Here is a 20,541-nt window from a genome sequence, read left to right as displayed (position 1 = left end):
AAGAGTTCACTGAAACTCATACTCTGCTTCCCTGAAGGGGAAACTGGGCAGATAATGCTACTGTGGCGTGGCATGGTCTGTGTTAGGGGACGGAACTGGCCTTCCATATCCAGATATTTCAGTTCCCCACAGAGCTAAGAAATACACATACTTTTTATGACATTTTTCAACAGAAAAAAATACTAGACAATGTAAAGTCTGTCCAATTTGTCCTGTCCATCACACCAAATCAATGTTGTACAACTCCTTTCCAATATATACTCCCCAATGTTTTCCTGTATCTTGCCTTCACCCAGCTGGATAATAAAACATAGAATATTAGAGAACAACTTTTCCAGCATTTTTCATTTGGGAGTGCTGACATTTTACAAGCACAGTGGAAACCCACGCCTATATGTTTTCAATAGGTTTTGTTTGTTTAGTTCTTATAAAAAATATAATACATTTATAAAACTGTTCATTTAAGGATCTGAGGGCGGGTGTAATTTTTCCCATGAGTGAGTTTGGACTAAAAGAGTTACAGCAGCTATTGTTAACACTCATTTGGCAAAAGAATTACTCATACTGTATGTGAATGTATGTAGTGTATTGCACTACAAGATTTGAGATTTAATTAATAGGTTATCCACACACGATCTGTAGTGACTACTATCAATCAAGTGGCTAAGTAGGCTCTGTGGCGTGCTTAAAGAAATCTATACTTAATTCCAGATGCGTTTTAATGCTGTTTATTAAAGGAAGGGAATTACAAACAATAACTGTACTGGAATAACTAGGAGTAGTAGTAGTAGGACCTGATGGTCAACACAAAATATCGGAGCCTAGCTCGCCCACTTTATCTGAATCCCACCGTCCAACTGAACAGGTAAATAAAGTGAAACCACAACCCTGTGCCAATTACCGGAATTGATAGTAACCAAAAAGAACGTGTGCGGCCTGAACGGCCTGTCTACCATGAGCAGTTTTAGCCCCTGGATGGCCAATATCACAAGCAACACGTTGTGGGTCAAAACCACAGTACCCTGAAGATATATATAGCAAATATTCCTAAGGCCCTAATAGGTTCAGGAATGATAACTAAGTGCAATGTAAAGACTTTCAGTTTGTGCAAGTGTGAGGAAGGGGCAATATCAGGTGCAACTGGAAGGAAGGTATGAAGGTAGGCGAGGGAGACTTAATTAAGATAGAGGAGATAAATAGAAGAGAGCGGGACATGTTCCCCCGAAGAGATGAGTTTTCAATTTGCGCCGGAAGATTGGGGATGACTGTGCAGTTTTGACTGGGGGTGAATTGTGGAAGAAGAAGAGAGAAGGAGGGCTGTGTGCAGAGATGTCCAGATTGCCACGGGGGACAGCTGAGCACCTGGTGGTGGCAGACTGGAGCGCATGGCTGCTTAATCAATTAAGTGAGTGACACGCTATATAAGTCTATAAAACACACAACTAGTAACAATGAAACAACATGAGGATGTGAGGAACTGGCAGACTAGATGCAGAACAAATGCTTAATTATAGATTAACTTAAAATAAAGGCAATAAAGTTACTGATGAAAAAGACTTCAGCTGAAATGTTTTAATTGAGTAGTTGATTAACAATTAATCAATTGTAAAAAAAAATTAGCTGTAGTCGGTAATAACACTCACAAAAAAAATTTACTGCTTCCCACTTCTCAAATGTTAGGATTTGCTGCAGTGTTTGGACTGTTGGTTGGACAAAACGAGCAATCTGAGGGCATCACAGGCACTTTTAACTATTTTTGGACATTTTATAGACAAAATGATTAATAGGAAAAAAACACCAATAATTTAAATAATCATTAGTTACTGTTTGGGTGACCAATCGGCAAGTCTAGGGACGCTCAAGTATCGGACATGAGGCAACCAGAATCAGAGAGCCAGTTAATTCCACCAAAATGGGACTTAATTTATATGAACTTCCTCTTTAATCATCATCAAATGGTGTATCTGCATTAAATACACAAACAGAGGGAGCCCTACCAAGTTTACAAAAGAAATTGACTTATTTGTGAATTTCTGTTATTCCAGTGATGCTATCCACAAAGCAAAATAATGAAAAACAGCCTCATCTTGGAATTCAGTTACTGTTTACATCAGCTCATCAGCATAAAATACCAGTGTTCTGGCTTGCCAAATGGACACTTATGCAAAACCGATGGCAGGGTCTACCGTTTTCAGTATAAAGCTGCACAAAAGTCTGTATATTGCAACATATGTTATACAAAAGTACTATAGGAATTTAGCCAATTTCTTATGCTCAAACAAATCCTGATTATCTGGTTTTACTTGATTCATTCATCCTATAGTCTCCCTTCACATAATCTTATGTTACAGCGAGTTATAGTGCCCTTTTTCTGGTAGAAGGTAAGCTTATTTCTCCAACCCACTTCCTACCACCTCAGTCCACACATCCATCTAGACTGGCACCAATAAGAGCATACAGCTCATTCATCATTTCTTTGAGCAGTGTTTCGTTTCCTGTCTTGAACCTGGTCTTGTTTTCTGAATGTGCAATCTCTTCATCCAAGCAACCCCGTGTATCTATTATTCATTTCAGGAAGACGTATTGCTTTTATGAGACTTCTAACCTCAGCTTGCTTTTGGGCTTATAGCTTGTTGCATCCTAAATGTTCCCGTCCTGTGCATTTGATGTGCCAATGTGAGCTACTAACTATTCAGTGTGATAGTGCAGCACACTTTGCTCCAGGTCTCGAAATACCTGTGTGAAGTCTTCCATAAATGTTGCAGAATATTTAGCAGGATATGTGGGGAAAATGTTTATCTATATTGCCCTTTTTACTCCAACACATTTATTTGACAGCTAGAGTCACAAGTTACAAGAAATGTAGAAACACTACTAAACTGCAGCCCTGATCTGATGGGCAAATACTAATCAAAACAAGCAAGCAACATGGGAGTCTAATTTGTTGTCTGAAAGCTCTTAAAGTTACGAAAAGCAAATGCCAGCATCTGACCGATGGGCTTCACTATTTAAGCCGGAGGTTGGCAGGAGGTTGGTATTTTATTCTTTACAGCTGCACTAAACTATGTTCCAATAGGTGCAGAATAACACGCCTATATTGTACAAATCTTACACAAGTGAAGATGACTATTATTGCAGTCAGTGCAAAAAGTATAGAGGACAAATCACCCAAAAATATGTTTGTGTTTTGCTACTCTTAGATGTGAAACATCCCGCAGAGTCAAACAGTAATTCCAACATGTTCAATCATTCATTATTTCGCTCATTCATTTGTTAAGGCAGTAAGATAGTGTTAACTGATCCAACTGTATTTGCATCTCTGCTGACTGTGCAGGAAGCTTTACATTTATATCAGTATGTGCTTTGTCAATGTATATTCCAATTAGAGATGAAATCTTTATTGTCCCATGTTCCATTTAGTGTATCTGTGTAGCTCATCACACTCATTGCTCTCTTTTCCTGCCACAATATTACTTTTTTGATGCAGTAATTGAAAAAGGTGTTGAAGGCAAATGAAATACATTTTAGAAAATACCAGTTTTTATCCTAATAGAATAGCAGCTCCTCACACGAAATGCATGTGTGGAACATCATTTGTGTTGCATGTTGTGTTGATGACATCCTTTTTAAGACTGTTCAGTCAGTTCAGTAAGTTTATGAAATATTTTTTCCTTTGTCCACCTGTTAATGTATTCCATTAAGATACAAATACACCAGAAATAGTATACTGAGACATACAGGTTAATGTCATAAACACTCTGAGGCAGTCCAAGCTACATTTAGTACATTTGAAGTTTTAACAAAAAAGACAATGGCACAACCTACTGGACATGTTATGAAGTTATTTTTTTGAGTATATACAGGGATGTGATACAATGCACAGCAAATTATTATACTTAACCTACTACAGGAAATAAACTTCCTTATGGTAGCCCCACATGGAGAGAAAATTAAATTACATTTACTCTAAGTTGCAACTGCATATAAATGCATCCAATGCATGCATTTTAAATGTTGACTTATTTAAAATGTGGTAAGTTACATGCTAATTTATTTCTGATACATTTTTATAATTGTATATAGTGTATTTCATCTTTCAAATGTACTCTGTGTATAACTGCTCAAAATATTTCTCACGCTTCTTACTATAGTTAGTTCCTGCAACATCTACATGTAACCACAACATGTTGCAACTCCACTTACTACTCCATTCTGCAAATGAACTGCAGTCCTTTTGTGTATTTGTTTGTTTGGACATGTACTCAAAAGTTGATATTCATCTTGAATATTGTTTCACGACCCTGCCATTCTCTACATTTGCACTACAGCCAACGTCATAGTCATAAAGTAGTATCTTAAGCACTAATTTTACTGGTAATGTGGAGGATGGGGAAATCAGTCTGCAATTTACTAATTGTGTAACATATAATCCCACAAACAGGACTGTGTGAACCCTGTTATCGCAACTAAAGGAGCTGCTGTACCTTAGCCACATGAAGTAAATCTTAAACACATCAGTACAGTACTGCAAACAATTCTACATCCTATAGATCATTAACAACAATGTCAGAGATACAGGGAGGTGAGTTTTACTCTTAAACTAATATAAAAACAGATGGATACAATAACATACACACCTAGCTTGTAATGTTAAATTCTATGTTTCAGTCTGTCTAACTGGACCCTTTGGTGATTTTGGAGGCCAAAGTGTATGGTTGTATCATAATGGATATGTTTCATTTGGGTGTACATGGACAAATATTAACAATGATCTGCTGCACAATAATAATTACCTTTCATCCCAAGCTGCTACTCTTGTTCTTTTCAGTCATTTGAATCACTGACTTAGCTAGCAAGCACCTGCAAAACACACACATACACAGGTGGTCTGACAAATACTACATGTACAGCAGTTTTAAATGCATTTCCAGATGCTTCAGAATCACAGAAAAGACATTTTCTAAACTTGTTTTTCCCAAGTTGAAGTAGATTACGGATAAACAGGTGTTGTGTCGAGTACTGTTTCCCATTGATATGTGTTTCCCCCTACATAAACCTGAACCAACCCGTATCCCTAACGGGCTCGCCATCATTTTAACAAGAGGGAAACACTATTCGACGGGGTGACAGACTTCAACATGACACCGGTGTGTCACTTTCTGCCACCATCTTTGTTTGGCTAAATTAATTTAGTTGCGTGTTAAAAACTAAAACATGTTTACTGAGCAACCCTTAGAATAAGTCATTTATGTTCCAGCTGAGATTTATTGGTATCCTGAAAACATCTTCAAAACAGCCATAATGGCTTGTCAACTGTTCTGCTGGGCTTTTTAAACATTGACTTGTATTTAAGTGGAGAAAAGAAGCTAATTAACGTTTAGCTAGCTCTGTGACTCTAATTATCAATGCAAACACGTGTGGCTCCTGCTGTCACTCATAGCCTACCTTTTTACTTGAAGTGGGAGATAACTTTAGGAGTTTTTAGGTCAAACAGGAACTGAAAACATTTTTTTGAGAGTGTCAACTGGCTTCTTTGCTAACCCCTGCGAGGAATTCACATTAATACACGATAATAGAAATAGAAACTTTGCCGTCGCTACATTCAGCCAGCGGGATGGACAGTAGTGATGTGTTGGTCCCGAACGAGCCGGTTCAAAGAGCCGGCTCTTTTAAGTGAACGATAAGAGCCGGCTCCCGTCCGAGAGACGTTTTTTTTCTTTACTTAATTCAAAGCAGAATGATAGGATGATCTTCTCCTGGCGGTGTACAGGTACAGAGCAGGAGGAAGAGGAGGAGGGAAAGAGAGAGAGGAGTGTGGTGCACGAATAGCAGACAAGATGAGTGACAGTCGGAAATTATAAGGTTTAGTATAATTATATTGAATAATTCAAGTGATATATGTGCACACATACTAATCATAGGTCAAAACAGTGTTAAATTTGGCTGAATTATAAAAGGCAGAAGTGGTAAAAACAAAGAGCCGTTTGGGAACCGAAAGAGCCGGCTCTTCTTGGTGAGCTGAGCCAAATGATCTGGCTCACTAAAAAGAGCCGTAATTCCCATCACTAAACCATAGCAACTACGTTTGGAACTTGTATCAACCAACGTTGCCAACGTAACTTTTGCGTACTGTTGTTAACGTAGAGCTGTGCTGTGGTTGGGCTTTGCTAAGCTAAGCTATATCTTGACAGTCTCATGTAGCAGCAATAATAACCTACTGTTATTAACTGGACGGTAGAAACTGGTGCTAAAGGAGATCGACCTCAGTTAAATGACACGGACAAGTCTTTCCTCTCTCCACCCGGAAGAGCAGGTTAGTGTGGAGGAAATTCTTCACATGCTACTTTGAGTTAGCACGTAGAGTTAGCATCTTAATGTGTTCCCCAACTCAGTGACATTACTGTCGCTAAATGAAGCTGTATTTCACAGATAATATGTAGAATGTGTTTTACAAGCCACCCTTAAACAATTGTTTACAAGAGGAACTAAAAAACAGCTCAATATTAGGGTGGCTTCCACTGTAGCTAGATTTCACGTAGCTTAAGTGCTTCTGTGGATACCATCAGCCTCTTTAGACTTATTACCATCATAAGATAAGATATTCCTTTATTAGTCCCACAGTGGGGACATTTGCATTGTACAGCAGCAAAGGGATAGCGCAAAAAACAAGATGCATCAGCTAACACAGTAAAAAAAAAGAGCTTAACAAAGTGTAACAAAATATGAACCATTTAAATAGAAGGAAGTATAAAAATAGGAGCAGTATATACAGTATTGACAATAAACAGACTATTAACAAAATTGCACAAGTGGAAAATGATATTGCACAGTGAGAATGAAATGAAATTCCACCTGAAAATATTGCACAGTATGAATTACACCTGAGTAGTAATAATGATAATGATATTGCACAGTCATTAGGCAATATAGTGCAGTTATTGTCAGTTCTTGGTGTGTAAGTGTAAGTGGTCTACTGGGAGCAGTGCTGGTTGTCAGTGGCGTCTGGTGGGAATGTTTCTTGGTGGGGCTGTGCCACATCCAATCAATTTCAGCAAAAATCCCAGTATGATTTGATGCAAAAAAGTGAAGGTATCAAAAACACATTACTACTTTTCAGTTAAATAATCAACAATGATTTCATTCCAACAGGAGCAGCAGTGAATGCTTAGAAAAACACAACAGTATAACATGTACTCAGTGGTGGAAAGTAACTAAGTACATTTACTCAAGTACTGTACTTAAGTACAATTTTGAGGTACTTTACTTGAGTATTTCCATGTTCTGATACTTTCTACTTCTACTCCACTACATCTCAGAGGGAAATATTGTACTTTTTACTCCACTACATTGATTTAATAACTTTAGTTACTTTACAGATTCAGATTATTAATACAAAATATAATCATCAACCAGTGGTTGTGGAGTCTGACAGCTGCAGGAAGGAAGGACCTGCAATAGTGCTCCTTCACACACTTTGGGTGGAGCAGCCTGTCGCTGAAGGAGCTCTCCAGTGCTGAGATGGTGTCCTACATGGGGTGGGTGTCCTTCTCCATCATGGATGACAGCTTAGCCCTCATCCTCCTCTCTCCCACCACCTCCACTGTGTCGAGGGGGCATCCCAGGACAGAGCTGGCCTTCCCAATCACTCTGTCTAGCCTCTTCCTAGCCCCAGCAAACCACTCTATAAAAAATGTCTGCTGCCACCACAGTGTCATAAAAGGTCTTCATAATGAGTAAAAGCAATAAAAACCCTGACCAACGCTAGTAGTGTATCAGCTATTTGTTATCCACTGAAAATGAAACCGATTGATCCCTGACAAGAAGTATAAAACAACAATAACACCAGGTTCACTCGTATATCTTTGACAGCCATGGAGTTTCTCCCAGTACTCGACCCTCTAGATAAACCCAAAGAAGGAATATGGTATGTAAATTAAGATCATTTAATTGCACTTGTGATGTAATGAGGTATCTTTTTATCTTGCTGAAATTGTTTTGTTGTCGACAGGTATTCTTTGATACCCAGGGGAGGTGCTCCAGGTGTTAGTGTGGGTCACACCTGCACCTTTATTCCATCTGGAGATGGAGGAAAAGGACAGATCTTTATTGTTGGGGGAGCCAACCCCAACGGCAGTTTCTCACATTCGCATATCATAAATCTAGGTAAAAAAAAAATATGTCAGCAAACAATCTGCACAGTGATATGACATCTGCATAACTGTGTTTTATAAGCTTTTCACTAAAAAATTGTGCACAGTGTCACTTGTCACAGCCCCACATTGGTGATACTCATTCATCATTTGTTATGTTCTTGGCAGTAGGTCATTATTGTGTTCCCTTCACATTCATATCACAGGGCTTTCTTTGCATTTTTGTCCTCTCTGTCTCCACCAGATAATCATGAATGGGACATCCCAGAGTGGGAGGGTTTGGAGTCACGGTATGAACACTGCAGCTTTGTGCCAGAGAGCTGCCCTCAGAGCCTGTGGGTGTTCGGAGGGGCACAGCAGAGCGGCAATCGCAATTGTATCCAGAATATACAGCTAACGGGTAAATCCCAAATTTAAATTCACCCAGTACTAGTAGTAGTAGTAACATAGCACTGGTTATTTCGCAGATTAATACGGCTTCACTCAGAGAAGAAGTGCTGGTCTACTGTATGAAATCATCTGCTGTAGTGTTTGGTTGGAGACTCTCTCCATCATACATGTTTGTCACGTTAGATGTAGATGTAGTAACCAATGTTGTTGTGACAGATGGATTGATTGTATAGTATGTGACCATAGATTTCTGTAAACCACTCTGATCCACTCTTTACATGTGTGTCCAGACAGTGGGTCTCGCTGGAAGAATGTAGCGGTGAATGGCAAACCCCCCGGTCCCAGGACGTACCACACCAACTCAGCCTGCCTAGGGGACAAACTATACGTCTGTTGTGGTGGGGAAGCAGGAGCTGCACCTGTCTCAGACCCCAAACTCCACGTCTTTGATACAGGTTTGTGGCTAATTAACCACCAGCTTAACATAATTGTAACTCCAACACCCGGTAGATCTTTCTACAAGGTATCTTGTAATACTACCGACAAATGCATTTAATTAGTCACCAAATGTGACTTTTAAGAGTGCGACAAATCCTAATGTGCTTTTTTTAGAGGTACAGAAGGAGATGGATGGCAAGCTGCACAAATGTTAAGTGGAATTTAAAGGTCCCACACACCCCCTGTGCTTTCACTTATTTTGGCTGATTAGATCCTTTCTCAGGACTGAGTGGGCATTGGTATTCTGTGTGCCTTTCTTAAACCGGACCCTCTCCACTTGCACTCCTTGACAGAGTGAAGTACGTTTGTAGTCACACTCACAGCTGAATGAAGCACCCTTCTTTAAGGTGTAGGGTATAAATACAGCGGCAAGCTCTGGGACGAACTTCCCTCTCTCCGACGGAAACTGCTGTAACCATGGTTTCGTATCAAGCGGAGGGGATGTGCAAAGGTTCACAGTATTAAGAATAAAAACAATATGCAGTTTACAGAGAAACTAAAAATAAAAAAAATAAAACTTACTCCCATGCTTCTGTGGTGGCATTTATTTTCTTTTTTTGTAAACATCTTCCCTGTAAAAATTAACGCGTCGACCGATTTCTAGACCAGGCAAGGGTAGATTTGATACTAAATACAATGTAACCTTTCAGTTATTAACGTCTGTATGACATTATTAAATGTCTATCTCAGTTTGAGCAGTTTATTTTAGTACAGGTAGATGCACAGAACTACGTTTGTACGGAGCGTGTTCAGTGGACGAAGACAAAACGCCGTTGCATGCAGCCAGTAAGTCGGCATCGATGCAGGCTTGCTATTGGATAGTTAGATAGCCCACTTCCACTCCCGCTGATTGGTTTGGGATGGCGCTAAATATGGCGGACCCTCCACACGAATGCGCAAACTGAGTGGACGCAGGTAGGGAGAGGGTGTAACGGGTGGTTTGAGAAATGCCCTGTGACTGTGCTTGAGTGACATCTCCCTGACCACCCTCTTTCTTTTGTTGCACCTGTTAACGGCAGGACAATTTGCACGTTTAATATTTGTAAATGTAAATGGTGACCTCCCATAATTCCCTACATAACCGCTCTCAACTTCAACCTGAACAGAGGTCTATTCAAGAAGAGGAATTGGAAACACCTGTGTGGGTGTGCAAGGCTTGTGATAGCATCCAGTCTGTAGAGAAATCTTCACAGTAGATATTTTGACCTGTCATACTAGGAAAAGTACAGGTGTAACTAATAACCTTAATTAATAATGGCTGCACTTCATTTAGGTGAGCCAGGGCCAGGGACCTGTTTCTGTGCATGCTGACTCACTGGTATTGGCAACAGGAACATTATGTAACAGAGCCATCATTAATGTCATCAGCAACACCTGTGTTTTTCCTGCAATGACAAGTCAAAACTGTCTTCTGCAAAAAAGGCATTTAGATTAGAGTCCAACTCATTTAATAGCGTTGGACATTTTTAATAGCCGCCATAAATGAATGCATAATCCACACGCTGAAGGTGTCTTATTGGGCCTCAGATATGTGATGGCTTTTATTTGTTGGTGTTCCCAGTGTCTTCCACCTGGTCCCAACCAGAAACACAAGGCAGAAACCCACCAGCCAGACATGGCCACGTTGTCGTAGCGGTGGGTTCAAAGATCTACATTCATGGAGGCATGGCTGGAGACAAATTCCACAACGATATGTACTGTCTTGACACAAGTAAGCCTGAACTCTTCTGAATCATAACACAAGTTTATCTATTTCCCAGTTGCATTTATCTCAGATGATCATACAGGATGGAAATGTAGAGCCTCCCAACTATGGGAAGCTTCTTTTGTTTTATTTAAGAAAATCAAACCATGTGTGTGCTGTTTAAAGGGAGCATGAAGTGGGACAAAGTGCCGGCCAAAGGAGACATCCCACCAGGAGTAGCAGCCCACTCAGCTGTGGCGCTGGGCAAGAACATCTACATTTTTGGGGGGATGACTGCAGATGGAGCCGGCAACTCCATGTACAGATTCAACAGTGGTACATCATTTTTCAAAAGCCCTTAAAATATGTGGCTGAATATTTGTACTTCATTAGGTCATACACAACACCTTAGCCATTTTTTAAAACTTATTAAAAGCTTGTAACATACCTTAATATTATATCTTCTGTTTGCAGACAAAAGTAGATGGGTCCTCATGAAGTTTGAAGGGGATATGCCACCTAACCGCCTAGACCACTCCATGTGTTTATTGCCCTGGAGGGTGTGTGCTGAGGGGAATGGAGATGAGGAGCAAACCAACAGCCCAGCAGCCTCAGAGACAATAAATCTGGCCTTTGTATTCGGAGGAATGGACACCCAGGGCATCATTCATAATGACTGTATTGTGACTGTGGTGACATGATGTTGTAATATTAACATACCCAAGTTGTAATAAAATGTTTGTCAATTACTACTTAGTAATTGCATATTTTATTTTATTGGAAACCCTAAAGTGGTAAGAGGTCAATTAATTTTTTAAAGTGTGTATGTTGAGACTGAAATGGACTGTTTAGCAAATTCACTGGAGTTCTGAAGCATAAATCTGGATGGTGAGAAAAGGCTGAAATGTTTATCATTTGAGCCATTGGTGAATATTTGTAAGTAAGTAAGTGTGCATAGTATTCAGTGATAAAACCATTTGGTGGTCTATTCCAAATGTCGTACAGAAAGAGACAAATCAAGTAGCATTTTGTATCAAACATTTATTTCAATGTCTTTCCAGAAGTACAATGACCAGATTCAATAAATAACTTTTAGCTTTGCCTGTGAACATAACGAGCTTTCGATCAAACAGACACCTCACTCAATGGACCCACAAACACCTGCCCTCCCCCCCGACCCCACCCACTAAGTCCCTCCCTACCCACTACAGAACCCCATCAGGACTGCCTGAGAACAGCAGCAGCGAGCCTCATATCCGGGCTGACGAATATCTCCGCCTTCCAGCGAAGAGAACACCTCTCACACTGAAATTAAAGTCTTTCAGAAGATTCAGTATGGTTGCTTGTTATCGCCACCCCTTACCAACCATTCCTCTCACTATTTGAGTCCCATCAGTCCAATATTTACACATCTAGATGCGGCTATCAGAGAGGCAAGGGGCGACAGAAGAGTTGATTGAAAACCTGCCTACAACTCATCCTTCTCCTCTTGCTCACCACCTTCACCGCCCTCAGGTGGGGGTGCACCCGCACTACCATAAAGCTTGCTGATGATGGGCTGAACCACCTCCTCCAGGTCCTTCTTCTTGGCCTGGAAGTCTTCCAGCTCGGCTTCCTGGTGCGACTCCATCCACTCGATTTTCTCCTCTACCGCCTTCTCGATGAGTTCCTTATCCTCATCCGACAGCTTGCCGCCGAGCTTCTCCTTGTCGCCGATCTGGTTCTTCAGAGAGTAGGCGTAGCTCTCCAGCTCGTTGCGGGCGTCGATCCTCTCCTTCAGCTTCTTGTCCTCGTCGGCGAAGCGCTCGGCATCGTTCACCATGCGCTCGATATCCTCGGGCGTCAGACGGTTCTGGTCGTTTGTGATTGTGATCTTATTCTTGTTGCCTGTGCCTTTGTCCTCAGCTGTGACGCGCAGGATACCGTTGACATCGATCTCAAAGGTGACCTCGATCTGTGGTACACCACGGGGGGCGGGAGGGATGCCAGTCAGGTCGAACGTGCCCAGCAGATGGTTGTCTTTTGTCAGAGGACGCTCACCTATAGAGAGAATCAATAATTAAGATGGTGCAATATTGAATTTTTCTGTCTGCATACAAGGAAAATGTTAATGATACATGTTCAAAACCTTTTTAAAATGTATGTTTGACAAGTTAACTCTTACCTTCATAAACTTTAATGGTGACAGTAGGCTGGTTATCAGAGGCTGTAGAGAAGATCTGGGATTTCTTTGTGGGCACCACAGTGTTCCTGGGGATCAGCTTGGTCATCACTCCTCCGACAGTCTCGATACCAAGTGTCAGGGGGCACACGTCCAGAAGAACCAGATCACCTGCAAGAGAGGAAAATGTTTAGTATACGAGATCAAATTTGCAGGCTCAGTTCAGTGGAACAGATAGGATATGAGGAAGGTGGCTCACCGGTGTCCTCCTCTCCAGAAAGCACTCCAGCCTGCACAGCAGCTCCGTATGCCACAGCCTCGTCAGGGTTGATACCCCTAGAGGGCTCTTTGCCATTGAAGAACTCCTTCACCAGCTGCTGGATTTTGGGGATACGGGTGGAGCCTCCAACCAGGACAATCTCATCAATGTCAGGCTTCTTCAGGTCAGAGTCTTCCAGCACCTTCTGTACAGGCTTCATGGTGGAACGGAAGAGGTCCTGTTAAAGTAAAAAAAAACAAGGTTAAAAGGCTTGTCAAACATCATTTTTTTAGTTGTGATATAGCCATTGTTTTTACACAATTGAACTGATATGTTGTGTAACTTACCATGTTGAGCTCTTCAAACTTGGCACGGGTCAGGGTCTCAGAGAAGTCTTCTCCCTCAAAGAAGGACTCAATCTCAATGCGGGCCTGGTGCTGAGCGGACAGCCCCCTCTTTGCCTTCTCGACCTCACGACGCAGCTTCTGCACAGCGCGGTTGTCTTTGCGCACGTCTTTGCCGGTCTTTTTCTTGTACAGCTTGATGAAGTGCTCCATGACACGCTGATCGAAGTCTTCACCTCCCAGATGAGTGTCACCGTTGGTGGCCACCACTTCAAACACACCGTTGTCGATGGTCAGGAGGGAGACGTCGAAGGTGCCACCGCCCAGATCGAACACCAGAATGTTCTTCTCGCCGTCCCTCTTGTCCAGACCATAAGCAATGGCAGCAGCAGTTCTATAGAATAAAAATGATGAGATTATTATAGAGGAAGGGAGGGAAATTTTTTTCCACAATTTCAAAAAAGGACCAAAGATGAATAAATTATTTTCTTTAGACACTTACGGCTCATTGATGATTCTCATAACATTCAGACCAGCGATGGTTCCAGCATCCTTAGTGGCTTGGCGCTGGGCATCATTGAAGTAGGCGGGGACAGTGACCACAGCATGTGTGACCTGAAGAAAAGATGAGAACATTAGATTCAATTATACATTGTTTATTTAGGAGTGGTATATCCTCAAATTGATATATATTATTTAATGTTTTATGTACCTTCTTGCCCAGATAAGCCTCAGCAGTCTCCTTCATCTTGGTCAGCACCATGGCAGAGATCTCCTCCGGAGCAAATGTCTTCATCTGGCCACCACCGATGTCAACCTGAATATGAGGCTTGCTCTTCTTCTCAGTCACCTGAAGAGGAACATGGATCAATATTAATTTCGCTCAATCACTTAGACCTTACAACTATAACTTTTACTTCTCACTGTGAAGAGTCAAAACTTACCTTGAAGGGAAAGTACTTGAGGTCCGACTGCACAGAGGAGTCTCCCCAACTGCGCCCAATCAATCTCTTGGCATCAAAGACGGTGTTCTCGGGGTTAGAGGTCAGCTGGTTCTTGGCAGCATCTCCGATCAGACGCTCACCCTCGGCGGTGAAGGCCACATATGATGGGGTGATGCGGTTACCCTGGTCGTTGGCGATGATCTCCACACGGCCATTCTTGAACACTCCAACACTACAGGAAAAACATTTTAGAAGTTATTACTCACAAGGCCAACCATTTCTGAGTGCGATTTAATTTAAAATGTTGCATCATTACACTGTCTTATGTCACTTTTTATTTTTCTTACCAGGAGTAGGTGGTCCCCAGGTCGATTCCAACCACAGTGCCCACACTCTCCTTCTTGTCGTCGTCATCGGCTATCACGGTGCCGGCCACCAGCATTACAACCCACAACAACTTCATCTTTGCTTGTTTGAACTCAGATCTATAAAAGAAATCTGGGGGAGAAGAAATACAATGTTAGAAAAACGTGGCTTTGCGTTCATGACGTGGGGCTCTCTCTATGCCTCCCAAATTAAGGTATAGCTATCAGCTAGGAGGAAGCTTGGAGCTAGGAGGAAAAAGTACCAAGCAATAATAGATTTTAACAGGTCAAAGATAAGCACAGTTCATAGTATAGTTGTGTAGGTGTATAGAGCCTATATTGAATACCCTTTTCCTGCCTTTTAGTAAGAGACGTTGTGAATGAGGAAATAGAGTGATTTAATGTGACATAGTACTGGATGTGTCATTTAATGTGATTCAAATCCATCATAGATGGGAAAGTGTGGCCTTTACCAATCAAAACCACCCAGAAAATGTCAAAACCTATAGGCATTGAAAGAAAATGGGTGGAGCAACACTGCCTACATTTTCCCCCAATCTGCCGGTAGCTAGCTACACAACAGCTTCATCTTTGCTTGTTTGAACTCAGATCTATAAAAGAAATCTGGGGAGAAGAAATACAATGTTGGAAAACGTGGCTTTGCGTTCATGACGTGGGGCTCTCTCTATGCCTCCCAAATTAAGGTAGCTATCAGCCAGCTGTAGTACAAGATCTAGTCATTTACTGTGATTCAGATCCATGACAGATGAGAAGTGTGGCCTTTACCAATCAAAACCACCAGGAAAATGTCATAACTTATATGCGTTGAAAGAAAATGGGTGGAGCAACACTGCCTACATTTTTTTTCACCATCCGCCGGTAGCTAGCTGTCTAGCCTAGCTAACCACGTTGAGACATGCGAGGGGGGAATACTTTGCCATAATGAGCTCTTAAAAGTACATTATTGTTGCATGGTGTATTACAATCACAGTGACTGTCCTTCTGATTTAAAAAAGCTATGATAACTCCTGCTAAATGCATCACTGTCGTCAAACGTTAGCTTAGCTGGCTTCATCATAATGAAACTGTCTTAAAATGATTGTAGAAACGTCGCATTATCATATTCAAAACAATGTTTACACATACCTTAATCGCAGTATTTGTCAATGAATGACCGGCCTTGACGTTGCTTCCACTGGTAGCCTCTTATAGCTGCGTGTCTTGTCCTTCTCAGTCTATCCTCTATGTGCTTGTCTCGGTGTAGTGATGTTGAATGAACCGAGCTCTCTCCATATATAAGCCGTCACTTCTTCCCCGTCGTGGAGCTCCCTGATTGGCTGAGCGGCTGCTCGTTGGAAGGCGCTGATTGGTGCGTTGCGGCACGCTGTCCGCCGCTGATTTGCACACATCGAGTCGAGGCGACGTCACGACTTTTTGCCCCACTGTGCCGACGCTCATTGGCTGTCTGTCAAGTGCATTCATGGACACAGTTGGAGCAATGACACGCCACTCTAACTGACTGAGGAAGAAGAGTGCATTTTTCACATTTTATATACATTGGAGTTTTTCTTTTTTAATAATGCCCCCCATATGTATTGGACTGATATTAATTCTCATGTTGCTGTTGTTTCAAGGAGTGTGACTGTGCAGATGCAGTGTTGGTATCATGAGTAGTAATAATGACTCACTAAAATGAGTAAGACATGTGCAACCCCTGTGTAATATGCATAGCCTAAGAGCACAGTGTTACATCAGATGAACTGGATTGACTGTTCAATATGAAGAGTTCAAAACTGGACGTTTGATCAGTGAATGTACACACTTTCAATTATGGCTTAACACATCCAACTTGAAATGCAAAGTCAAGTTATAACACGGGCACTACTTTCTCTGTGATCACATATATTGATCACAGGTGAAGCCGACTTAATAATTTTGTGCACTGTAGGTTAAGCAGGTTACAGCCCATATCAAACAAAACCTGATACACTCTGATACAATCTTCTGTCTCTGTCAAAAGTCTAAATAGGTCAAGGTTAGATAACTGGTTGCCAAAGCCACAGTACACTCTATATGAACCCTTTCAAATGTGTATAGACTTACCCCAGCCAAAGTATGACTATAAATAGGATATTTAAGAAAGAACTGTAAATATAGAATCAGATCAGTGTTTGTCTTCACAATGTTCACCTATTCTGTTGTAATTGTGGGCCTATCATCATTATGACTTGGCATGTCAGGCAAAATATGAGGAACACAGTGACGTGGTGAAAAAATCTGCCAATGGGTTGAGATTAATTCACTTGTTGCCAAAGCAAATCAGTTCAGTTCAAGAATGTTGTAGAATCAATGGTCATTTTATTGATATTATTGCAGTGATTGGCTTAATTCTGTCTTCAAGTTACACACTCCTGAGATAAGTATTTTTTGTTTCAGGAAAATTCATGAATTGACAAGAAAATACAAATAGAAAATCTGTGAAACAATTCAGTGTTTTTGTTTGAGGGATTTTCTATAACAGAGTAACACCAACATTACTTCTTTTGTCATTTAAACAAGACAGAATAAGGCAGGTAGACACTGCATTACTATAAAGATGAATATGACACTTGAAACAGGTGAAATATCTTTGGCCTCAGAATTTTGAAATAAAATCATGGCTTCTGACACGTCATCACATACTAATTACTTTCTTTAATCACTGAAATAATTTTTGAGGTTGTTACTTGTGTTGACCTGACTTGTTTTTCTATATTTAGACATTACTTGAGAGTAATTATACATAGAATCAATTATGATTCTTAGACTCAAAAGTTAAATAATGTCGCAAAACTAGATCCAAGTCCAGAGAGAGCAGTTGCTCACACGTGATCCAGAATTCTGCACTCAACCTGGCTCACAATGTTCCTTGTCTACATTTTTACTTGTCGTACGTGTCACTGGCTTTGAAATATTGGATGCTAATCAAGCTACTCATTGTTTTTTTCTTTTTCCCTACACTAGAGGGAGGAACTATAACACTGCTGGCTGGATGCTGGAGGAAGTAAGACAGATCAGATGCCAGAATGGGTGATCTCCAACAAGAAAGACACATATTAATAACATATTAATCACAATCAACCTAAGCCCTATTTTTTAAATAATAAAACATGAATGACTGCATTATTTTGTATTTTACCAAATCACTATTATTGTTTTGTTGTTGTTTTGTTTTACATTGCGAATATTCATTTCCAACAATATTTAAATCCACTAATAATGTGTTCTGCAAACCAGAATACTTTGATTTCTGAATTTCTTGCCTTCCTTAAAGAGTTGAAATTATTAGGATAACAATTTTTCTGACATATTCTCCATGTCCAAAGAGAAATTGCATATATTCTCATCTCATAATTGACACAGATGTTTTTTATTTTTCAACAAAAAGTACCCTAGTTTTCTTAGAATATTAGATACCTAATAATTAGCAACTGATATCTGGTTGTGTGAATGTATGGAGATAAAAATGACTTTATTGAATGCAGTTCATTTTATTTCAGTACTTGCATTTTCAGATTTCATTATTGATTCAGCCCTTTTTTCTCATACAAATAGTAAATGGTATTGTTTTATGATTATAATTTTTTATTTTTTTTTACCGCACCTCATAGTAAACAGGTCCTAAATTTGAATCTTGGATATGGTCCATTTTTCTTTGAGTTTGCATGACCTTCCCAGTGATACATGGATATCAGCCAGTTGCTCTGCAGAAGTAACTCTCCAATGACATGTAAGGTTGATAAGAGACTAAAATCATTAAAGTGTTTACCTGTTCATCGGTATTAGCCCTGTGATAGACTGTCAAGATATGCATGATGCTCAGCACTGCACTATTAAACATATTACAACAAGCAAAAAGAAATTAAACACATTTCTGAAAAACAAAATTAAGATTTGGGATGTACCGATATCGATACTGACTCGGATCGCTGGATCGGTTATCGGTGACAATGGAGCTGATCTATTCAATTCAACTCTATGTTTATATACTATATACATTATATACTGGAATTTCAATTTTGTTTAAGTTTTGACCAATTTGTTGCTGCATTAACAAGGTTTCCACTTGAATTGTAATTCCTGTTAATTTTGAAGATTTCTTACCAAGTTGCTGGTGTGCAATTTATTATTTTAACTAAAATGGCACTCGGAGAGCGCAGACCTCCTCCAAGCTGCCCGAGTACGATTGCCCCCCCCTCTCCGTGCAGCTTGCGCCATCATCCACGTGTATTTTTGTTTATGTTGAGATCAGCTGTACGTAGCGGAGCAGCGTAAAACACTTCATTCTAACTGGACAGAAACAAAGTAAAACTCACCTAAACTGTCATCGTTACTCTTTCCAACAATCACCAAGTGTGCTGTGGTCGAACTCAACTGTAATTTCACAGAGTTTAATGTGAAAAAAACCCGAATCTACAGGTGTCCCCCCCCTCCCTTTCTACACTCCTCGCTCTCTCTCTGTCCCTCTCTCTGCAGGCAGAATGAAAGAGGCAGGGTGCCTCGTCATGAACGCGTCATCAGTTACACTGCGCATGTCTTAAAGCCTGTGGCCAAAATCTAATGGATGATGGAGGGGAGGTTTACTTTGTTTCTGTCCAGTTTGAATGAAGTGTTTTACGCTGCTCCGCTACGTACAGCTGATCTCAACATAAACAAAAATACACGTGAATGATGGCGCAAGCTGCACCCCACCCCTCCAAAAAATGTCATTCAAATCCATAACGGACGAGTAATCCTCCAAACGGACAAACCAACAAACCAACGCCGTTGAAAACATAACCTCCTTCCTAGGCCTTCTGCCTTGGCGTAAGTAAAAATATATATCAATTCAGTAAATGTATATCTCTGTATTTATTTGTCCCATTTTGTTTTACAAAGTTAGGAAAGCAATGTTTACGTCAAGCCTGGTGTTGCCTTGTACATAAAAGAATGATCCCAGTCTCTTCCACACAGTGAGGCATACAGCTTATTAATTAAACACTGGCATCGGATTGGTACTCAGTATCGGCCGATACCCAAAGCCCAGGTATCGCTATCGGTATCAGAACTGAAAAAGTTGGATCGGTGCCTCCCTAATAAGATAAATCCACCTGTTCCTTTTTTAAAAGTTACCAATTTCTTTCATGGGTAGACTATGTTAATTGAATAAGTTAACAAGCCCATAAGAACATAAACTACAGTGTGACAGATTTGACAAAGCAAGAAAAGTAGTGATAGTAAGTAAAGACAAGAAGACAACAAAGTCACAATGGGGTGAATTGTGTTGTATACAGGGTCTAAAATTAAGTTTTTTCTTCACGTGCCACTGTGGCAGGTCACTGAACATTTCTACTAGCCACACAATTGTTTTGTCTGCCACTTCTGAAATCTATGTAGAACGCTTTAGAATCGTAAACACCAGGGCTATGTATTGGCAAGAATCTGGCGATAACAGACGTATCACGATACAGGGGTTACGATGCAATATATTGGAATTGCTTTTTAAAACTAATATTTCTTAATATAAGGAAAACCTTATCTGCCATGGTGGCAGGTGACCTAAAAGTTTGACCTGCCACAGCCAACATTTACCCTGTTATTTGGCATGTGGCAGGTGCTAATTTCATTCCCTGGTTGTATACATTGTTGACAGTATCCGATACCTCATATTTCATAATAAGATAAGATATTCCTAAAATAAGGTATTCCTTTATTAGTCCCGCAGTGG

The 20,541-nt window shown here is 40.5% G+C and overlaps 3 protein-coding genes across 5 annotated transcripts in view; 1 reads left to right on the top strand and 2 right to left on the bottom strand.

Annotated features, from left to right (window-relative positions):
- Positions 1-5,633, bottom strand: part of rgs3a (regulator of G protein signaling 3a) — a 187,640-nt gene extending 182,007 nt beyond the window's left edge. Inside the window, exons 1-2 of one of the 3 annotated variants that reach the window (XM_074617362.1) lie at positions 5,446-5,633; positions 4,794-4,860 (exon numbers count right to left, since the gene is read on the bottom strand). In XM_074617362.1, coding sequence (XP_074473463.1) covers positions 4,794-4,800 — 7 coding nt within the window. In that variant the 5' untranslated portion in view covers positions 4,801-4,860; positions 5,446-5,633. The remainder of the gene's footprint in view (positions 1-4,793; positions 4,861-5,445) is intronic. The other 2 variants (XM_074617363.1, XM_074617364.1) reach the window with 2 other exon arrangements.
- A 458-nt stretch (positions 5,634-6,091) lies between these two features.
- rabepk (Rab9 effector protein with kelch motifs) lies at positions 6,092-11,471 on the top strand. Its single transcript, XM_074617377.1, has 8 exons — positions 6,092-6,313; positions 7,870-7,924; positions 8,009-8,163; positions 8,395-8,550; positions 8,831-8,995; positions 10,600-10,749; positions 10,909-11,058; positions 11,197-11,471. Exons 2-8 carry the CDS (start codon positions 7,872-7,874, stop codon positions 11,421-11,423), a joined length of 1,056 nt encoding a protein of 351 aa, XP_074473478.1. The 5' UTR covers positions 6,092-6,313; positions 7,870-7,871; the 3' UTR covers positions 11,424-11,471.
- A 272-nt stretch (positions 11,472-11,743) lies between these two features.
- Positions 11,744-16,098, bottom strand: hspa5 (heat shock protein 5). Its single transcript, XM_074617375.1, has 9 exons — positions 15,942-16,098; positions 14,778-14,928; positions 14,431-14,662; positions 14,199-14,336; positions 13,989-14,101; positions 13,490-13,880; positions 13,143-13,380; positions 12,887-13,054; positions 11,744-12,762 (listed from the first exon to the last, which is right to left on the bottom strand). Exons 2-9 carry the CDS (start codon positions 14,891-14,893, stop codon positions 12,191-12,193), a joined length of 1,968 nt encoding a protein of 655 aa, XP_074473476.1. The 5' UTR covers positions 14,894-14,928; positions 15,942-16,098; the 3' UTR covers positions 11,744-12,190.
- Positions 16,099-20,541: the final 4,443 nt, after the last annotated feature.

Source organism: Sebastes fasciatus, chromosome 19 (genome assembly GCF_043250625.1).
Source record: "Sebastes fasciatus isolate fSebFas1 chromosome 19, fSebFas1.pri, whole genome shotgun sequence".
Lineage (NCBI taxonomy): Eukaryota > Metazoa > Chordata > Actinopteri > Perciformes > Sebastidae > Sebastes > Sebastes fasciatus.
Note: the sequence above shows the minus strand (reverse complement) of the source record. Positions and strands in the feature narration are given on the sequence as shown.

Coding starts and splice junctions, on each gene's coding strand:
- hspa5 (XM_074617375.1), bottom strand. CDS start 14,893: ATGAAGTTGTTGTGGGTTGTAATGCTGGTGGCCGGCACCGTGATAGCC. Junction 14,102..14,198: donor AGGCTTATCTGGGCAAGAAG/GTACATAAAACA, acceptor TCTTTTCTTCAG/GTCACACATGCTGTGGTCAC. Junction 13,055..13,142: donor TTCTGGAGAGGAGGACACCG/GTGAGCCACCTT, acceptor CCTCTCTTGCAG/GTGATCTGGTTCTTCTGGAC.
- rabepk (XM_074617377.1), top strand. CDS start 7,872: ATGGAGTTTCTCCCAGTACTCGACCCTCTAGATAAACCCAAAGAAGGA. Junction 8,551..8,830: donor CCAGAATATACAGCTAACGG/GTAAATCCCAAA, acceptor ATGTGTGTCCAG/ACAGTGGGTCTCGCTGGAAG. Junction 8,996..10,599: donor ACTCCACGTCTTTGATACAG/GTTTGTGGCTAA, acceptor TGGTGTTCCCAG/TGTCTTCCACCTGGTCCCAA.